Source organism: Oncorhynchus clarkii, unplaced genomic scaffold, assembly GCF_045791955.1.
Source record: "Oncorhynchus clarkii lewisi isolate Uvic-CL-2024 unplaced genomic scaffold, UVic_Ocla_1.0 unplaced_contig_13804_pilon_pilon, whole genome shotgun sequence".
NCBI classification, from domain to species: Eukaryota; Metazoa; Chordata; class Actinopteri; order Salmoniformes; family Salmonidae; genus Oncorhynchus; species Oncorhynchus clarkii.
This window is the reverse complement of record NW_027258050.1, coordinates 165,001-172,811: the sequence shown is the minus strand read 5'-3', so window position 1 is coordinate 172,811 and position 7,811 is coordinate 165,001. Positions and strand designations below refer to the sequence as shown.

Below are 7,811 nucleotides of genomic sequence, written 5' to 3'. Positions count from 1 at the left end.
AGAAATGTAATTTCATTTAAATCTGTTAAAAACAAGGACTTCGCAACCTGAGCGCCTTTTCTGGTGTGTGTCGTATGTGTGTGTTGTTTTTGGCAGGAGTTCAGAGGGGAGGTACCGTAGGGGGTTGCCGTTCGGCCAATATGAAGGGAGGGATGGTTGACAGAGATTGCTGGCTTCACACACACACACACACACACACACACACACACACACACACACACACACACACACACACACACACACACACACACACACACACACACACACACACAGAGTTTGATCCTGTTGTACATGTAGCTATGTAAGTAACCACTAACCAGACAGTTGTGTGAAACAGGCTATGAGGCTCAGCCATGATGACCTGTGATCCACTGTTAACTAATATGGACCACATGACATGATCCAGTCAGCTCTATATAGATCTACTATCTATCTGTTATCTATTGTTACAGTCTAACTAACAACATCAGGTCTACTGTCTATCTGTTATCTATTGTTACAGTCTAACTAACAACATCAGGTCTACTGTCTATCTGTTATCTATTGTTACAGTCTAACTAACATCAGGTCTACTATCTATCTGTTATCTATTGTAATAGTCTAACTAACATCAGGTCTACTGTCTATCTGTTATCTATTGTTACAGTCTAACTAACAACATCAGGTCTACTGTCTATCTGTTATCTATTGTTACAGTATAACTAACATCAGGTCTACTATCTATCTGTTATCTATTGTTACAGTCTAACTAACAACAGGTCTACTATCTATCTGTTATCTATTGTTACAGTCTAACTAACAACATCAGGTCTACTGTCTATCTGTTATCTATTGTTACAGTCTAACTAACTAACAACATCAGGTCTACTGTCTATCTGTTATCTATTGTTACAGTCTAACTAACATCAGGTCTACTATCTATCTGTTATCTATTGTTACAGTCTAACTAACTAACAACATCAGGTCTACTGTCTATCTGTTATCTATTGTTACAGTCTAACTAACTAACAACATCAGGTCTACTGTCTATCTGTTATCTATTGTTACAGTCTAACTAACAACATCAGGTCTACTGTCTATCTGTTATCTATTGTTATAGTCTAACTAACATCAGGTCTACTGTCTATCTGTTATCTATTGTTATAGTCTAACTAACATCAGGTCTACTGTCTATCTGTTATCTATTGTTATAGTCTCACTAACATCAGGTCTACTGTCTATCTGTTATCTATTGTTATAGTCTCACTAACATCAGGTCTACTATCTATCTGTTATCTGTTGTTATAGTCTAACATCAGGTCTACTGTCTATCTGTTATCTATTGTTACAGTCTAACTAACAACATCAGGTCTACTGTCTATCTGTTATCTATTGTTATAGTCTCACTAATATCAGGTCTACTATCTATCTGTTATCTATTGTTATAGTCTAACTAACATCAGGTCTACTGTCTATCTGTTATCTATTGTTATAGTCTAACTAACATCAGGTCTACTGTCTATCTGTTATCTATTGTTACAGTCTAACTAACAACATCAGGTCTATTGTCTATCTGTTATCTATTGTTACAGTCTCCCAAAATTAGGATTAAGCCTACAGTAGGATAATTTACTAAAATTAGTGACGTCATCGTTGGGTTTTTCCTGACCATGGGACCTGACAAGGACTAACTCTAGGTTCTAAGGGTCCAAGGGCCAAGAGTACAGGACCCTTAGACCCAGACCCCCTCTCATCCTCACCCCCTCTCCCCTAACCTCCTCACCCTCTTACCCTCTCTCCACTCACCTAATCTCCCCTCACCCCCCCACCTCATCACCTCCTTCACCTCCCTCACCCCTCTTCTCCCTCACCTCTTCACCTCTTCACCCCCTCTCCTCCCTCACCCCTTCACCCCCTCTCCTCCCTCACCCCCCACCTCTTCTACCCCTCTCCTCCCTCACCCCTTCACCCCCTCACCCCTTCACCCCCTCTCCTCCCTTCACCCCCTCTCCTCCCTCACCCGTATTAGTTAGAGAGTCTGAGTTGTAAATGTTTCACTGGGCAGATGAACTTTGGCTGTTTGAACAGTGTCTCTGTTTTCTTTCAAAATGTAAAATGGTGTCTTGCAGGTTTTCAATAGGACCCATGATACTATGCACTATGATGCCTACACTTAATATGGAATCTGGTAAAATAAAAATGGCCGCAATGCCAAATACTCCCGAGAGAAAGAACAAATCACTTGTCTGGATATCCCAAAACATTTTTTTTTTCAGTTGTTTTTTTGTATCTTATTATTTCTTTAATAATCTATCAAATAAATATAATTTAAACGTGAACCTTGTCATGTGATCTGGGTAACCCGGAACAGTTTGATGTGTTATTTTTTTTAGCTGAACACAACCCTTCATTCGTAACAACAACTCAATGAACCTATCGTACACCGACAGGTAAGATATTTCGTCTCTGAATGACGATTTTTAAAGCGCATTTTTCGCAACATTCACAAATACCATTATGGACCCGTATCTGCAACCATAGGGAGATTTGTGCTTGATAAGTCATGACTTTTCAAGTCTATGGAGGGTTTTTTGCACTGACCCGGCATCGGGCAGTATCAATCAATCAATAAAATGTATTTATAAAGCCTTCAGTTTTTTTTTTTTACATCAGCCGATGTACACAAAGTGTTTTGTACAGAAACCCAGCCGAAAACCCCCCCAAAACAGCAAGCAATGCAGATGTAGAAATCTAGCTAGTGCTAGCTAACGCCCTTCTGAGTAAGCAGTCAATGCTAAGTTAGGTTAGCCGTCGTTCCTAGCAAGATAAACACATAAGTTAGCTATTGACAAGGCTTTGAGAAGTTGTCAACCTCAAAATATGTAATATGGTACTACTACTAGTGTTACTGCTACTCTTATAACGTCCTCACGTTATTGTAGCTAGCTACTAGTAGCTAACTGCAGATTTTGGGACCAGGAAGATAGCTAGTTAGGAACCCATTAGTTAGGTAGCAAGCCCATTAGCTAGTTAGCAAGCCCATCAGCTAGTTAGCAATCCCATTAGCTAGTTAGCAAGGCCATCAGCTAGTTAGCAAGCCCATAAGATAGTTAGCAAGTTGGCAAGCCCATTAGCTAGTTAGCAAGCCCATTAGCAAGTTGGCAAGCCCATTAGCTAGTTAGCAAGCCCATTAGCTAGTTAGCCAGCCCATTAGCTAGTTAGCAATAGTGTTTATTTTGCTAGCTAACTTTACTCAGATATCAACTTCATTTGGGGTGGTGATGTAGCTAGACAGAAACTTTTCGCTCACTAAACAGAAAGCTTGATGTTGCTAGCTAAGTCGGAAAAACCCTTGTACCTTGACATTGGACAGCTGAGTATCATCATATAGTGAGTGGATTGTTCTGTAGCTATTGCTGCACATCAGGATATCCCGGGGTGACAACATCGTGTTATCAGATGTTACACAGACAAAGCTAGCGAAAATCATGTATTTGAGAATAACGTGACACAGGTATTCCTCCTCTTTTATCTCACCTGTAAGGACAGAACAGTTTCCCTTTTCAATCCTGGTCCCCAGAGACCCACCCACAGGGTGTATAGGCTTCTGTTTACAGCCCAGCACTAAACACACCTGGTAAACCAACTCAATGGATGGATAACAATCCTGGTCCCCAGAGACCCACCCACAGGGTGTATAGGCTTCTGTTTACAGCCCCCAGCACTAACACACCTGATAAACTAACTCAATGTATGGATAACAATCCTGGTCCCCAGAGACCCACCCACAGGATGTGTAGGCTTCTGTTTACAGCCCAGCACTAACACACACCTGATAAACCAACTCAATGGATGGATAACAATCCTGGTCCCCAGAGACCCACCCACAGGGTGTGTAGGCTTCTGTTTACAGCCCAGCACTAACACACCTGGTAAACCAACTCAATGGATGGATAACAATCCTGGTCCCCAGAAACCCACCCACAGGGTGTGTAGGCTTCTGTTTACAGCCCAGCACTAACACACCTGATAAACCAACTCGATGGCTGAATAAAAAGTTGGTCCATTGTATCAGGACTCTTAAGTACTGGGTTGGAATGAAAGCCTGCACATCCAGTCTATGGGTGCGTCCCAATTATATGCGTCCTTATTTGTAAAGTGTGCACTACGTCCCACAAACTCCTCTGAAATGAGTGGGTTGGTGGAGGAGAGTAGAGGTTGACCTCTAGAGGAGAGAGGGAGTCTCTTATTCCTGTCGTTTATATCCAAAGCAGTGAAGGGAATTGTACAAGTGCACATTTTGGGAGGAAGGAGAGACAATTGGGACGTAGGCCCCCCTGTGTCCTCAGGACTAAGGTGTAGAACAGTGGCGTAGACCAAGGTTTCCCAAACTGGGTCCTGGGGTCCACTCTGGGTCCACTCTGGGTCCTGGGGTTCCACTCTGGGTCCTGGGGTTCCACTCTGGGTCCTGGGGGTCCACTCTGGTTCCTGAGGCCCCACTCTGGTTCCTGAGGCCCCACTCTGCGTCCTGAGGCCCCACTCTGGGTCCTGGGTTCCAACTCTGGGTCCTTGGGTCCCCCCTGGTTGCACGTTTTTGCCCTAGCACTACACAGCTGATTTTAAATAACCAACTCCTCATCAAGCTTTGATTATTTGAATCAGTTGTGTAGTGCTGGGGGCCCGCGGGAGCCAGGACAGAGTTCATATAACCCTGACATCAGAAGGACTTCTCTCCTCCATGATCTCTCTCTCTCTCTCAATATCCAGTGCTTCTAGGACCAGTGAGTTTTCCCCTCCCGAGATGTCAGCTGACTCCATGGAGATTGATGACTCCCTGTACAGGTAAATCCCGTACTACCTATTTTAAGTATAATGACATGCCAGTAATAGTTACAACAAAACATGTTCTAGGTGCTGACTGACTCACAACAACATCATCTGATCTTCCCTGCCCCCCCCTCTTCCCTGCCTCCCCCTCTTCCCTGCCTCCCTGCCCCCCCTCTTCCCTGCCCCCTCCCCCTCTCTCCCTAATCCCTTTCCCTGCCTCCCCTCTTCCCTGCCTCCCTCCCCCTCTTCCCTGCCTCCCTCCCCCTCTCTCCCTGCCTCCCTCTCCCTGCCTCCCCCTCTTCCCTGCCTCCCTCCCCCTCTCTCCCTGCCTCCCTCTCCCTGCCTCCCCCTCTTCCCTGCCTCCCTCCCCCTCTCTCCCTAATCCCTCTCCCTGCCTCCCTCTCTCTCCTCTCCATCCTCCCTCCCTCTCTCTCCTCTCCCTAACCCCCATCCTCCCTCACCCCTTCTCCCTAACCCCCATCCTCCCTCACCCCCCCTCCCTAACACCCATCCTCCCTCCCTTTCTCCCCTCTCCCTCCCTAACCCCCATCCTCCCTCTCCCTCCCTCCCTAACCCCCCATCCTCCCTCTCCCTCCCTAACCCCCATCCTCCCTCCCTCTCTCTCCCTAACCCCCCATCCTCCCTCCCTCTCTCCCCTCTCCCTCCCTAACCCCCATCCTCCCTCCCTCTCTCTCCCTAACCCCCCATCCTCCCTCCCTCTCTCTTCCCTCCTCCCTCCCTCCCCCCTCCCTCCTCCCCCCCCCCTCCAGTCGTCAGAGGTATGTCCTGGGGGACAGTGCTATGCAGCAGATGGCTCAGTCGTCTGTCTTCCTCAGTGGAATGGGAGGACTGGGAGTGGAGATCGGTAGGTGGCAGACGCATCAAATAACACATAGCATTACGTGACATTACATGACATAGCATTATGTGACATTACATGACATAGCATTACATTATGTGACATTACATGACATAGCATTACATGATGTGACATTACATGACATAGCATTACATTATGTGACATTACATGACATAGCATTACATTATGTGACATTACATGACATAGCATTGCATTATGTGACATTACATGACATAGCATTACATTATGTGACATTACATTACAGCATTACATCATGTGACATTACATGACATAGCATTACATTATGTGACATTACATGACATAGCATTACATCATGTGACATTACATGACATAGCATTACATTATGTGACATTACATGACATAGCATTACATCATGTGACATTACATGACAGCATTACATCATGTGACATTACATGACATAGCATTACATTATGTGACATTACATGACATAGCATTACATCATGTGACATTACATGACATAGCATTACATTATGTGACATTACATGACATAGCATTACATTATGTGACATTACATGACATAGCATTACATTATGTGACATTACATGACATAGCATTGCATTATGTGACATTACATGACATAGCATTACATTATGTGACATTACATGACATAGCATTACATTACGTGACATTACATGACATAGCATTGCATTATGTGACATTACATGACATAGCATTACATCATGTGACATTACATGACATAGCATTACATCATGTGACATTACATGACATAGCATTACATTATGTGACATTACATGACATAGCATTGCATTATGTGACATTACATGACATAGCATTACATTATGTGACATTACATGACATAGCATTGCATTATGTGACATTACATGACATAGCATTGCATTATGTGACATTACATGACATAGCATTACATTATGTGACATTACATGACATAGCATTGCATTATGTGACATTACATGACATAGCATTACATTATGTGACATTACATTACAGCATTACATCATGTGACATTACATTACAGCATTACATCATGTGACATTACATTACAGCATTACATCATGTGACATTACATTACAGCATTACATCATGTGACATTACATTACAGCATTACATCATGTGACATTACATTACAGCATTACATCATGTGACATTACATTACAGCATTACATCATGTGACATTACATTACAGCATTACATCATGTGACATTACATTACAGCATTACATCATGTGACATTACATTACAGCATTACATCATGTGACATTACATTACAGCATTACATCATGTGACATTACATTACAGCATTACATCATGTGACATTACATTACAGCATTACATCATGTGACATTACATTACATAGCATTACATCATGTGACATGACATTACAGCATTACATCATGTGACATTACATTACAGCATTACATCATGTGACATTACATTACAGCATTACATCATGTGACATTACATTACATTACATCATGTGACATTACATTACATAGCATTACATCATGTGACATTACATTACAGCATTACATCATGTGACATTACATTACAGCATTACATCATGTGACATTACATTACAGCATTACATCATGTGACATTACATTACAGCATTACATCATGTGACATTACATTACAGCATTACATCATGTGACATTACATTACAGCATTACATCATGTGACATTACATTACAGCATTACATCATGTGACATTACATTACAGCATTACATCATGTGACATTACATTACAGCATTACATCATGTGACATTACATTACAGCATTACATCATGTGACATTACATGACATAGCATTACATCATGTGACATTACATGACATAGCATTACATTATGTGACATTACATTACAGCATTGCATCATGTGACATTACATTACAGCATTACATCATGTGACATTACATTACATAGCATTACATGACGTAGCATTACATGACATAGCATTACATGACATAGCATTACATTATGTGACATGACATGACATAGCATTACATCATGTGACATTACATGACATAGCATTACATTATGTGACATTACATTACAGCATTGCATCATGTGACATTACATTACAGCATTACATCATGTGACATTACATTACATAGCATTACATGACGT

General features: G+C 42.2%; 1 protein-coding gene across 1 annotated transcript in view; it reads left to right on the top strand.

Moving 5' to 3' along the window:
- The first annotated feature begins 2,362 nt into the window (after nucleotides 1–2,362).
- LOC139394648 (ubiquitin-like modifier-activating enzyme 6) overlaps nucleotides 2,363–7,811 on the top strand; it is a 39,635-nt gene continuing 34,186 nt past the window's right edge. The window contains exons 1-3 of the mRNA XM_071142751.1: nucleotides 2,363–2,429; nucleotides 4,747–4,821; nucleotides 5,577–5,671. Coding sequence (XP_070998852.1) covers nucleotides 2,407–2,429; nucleotides 4,747–4,821; nucleotides 5,577–5,671 — 193 coding nt within the window. The 5' untranslated portion in view covers nucleotides 2,363–2,406. The remainder of the gene's footprint in view (nucleotides 2,430–4,746; nucleotides 4,822–5,576; nucleotides 5,672–7,811) is intronic.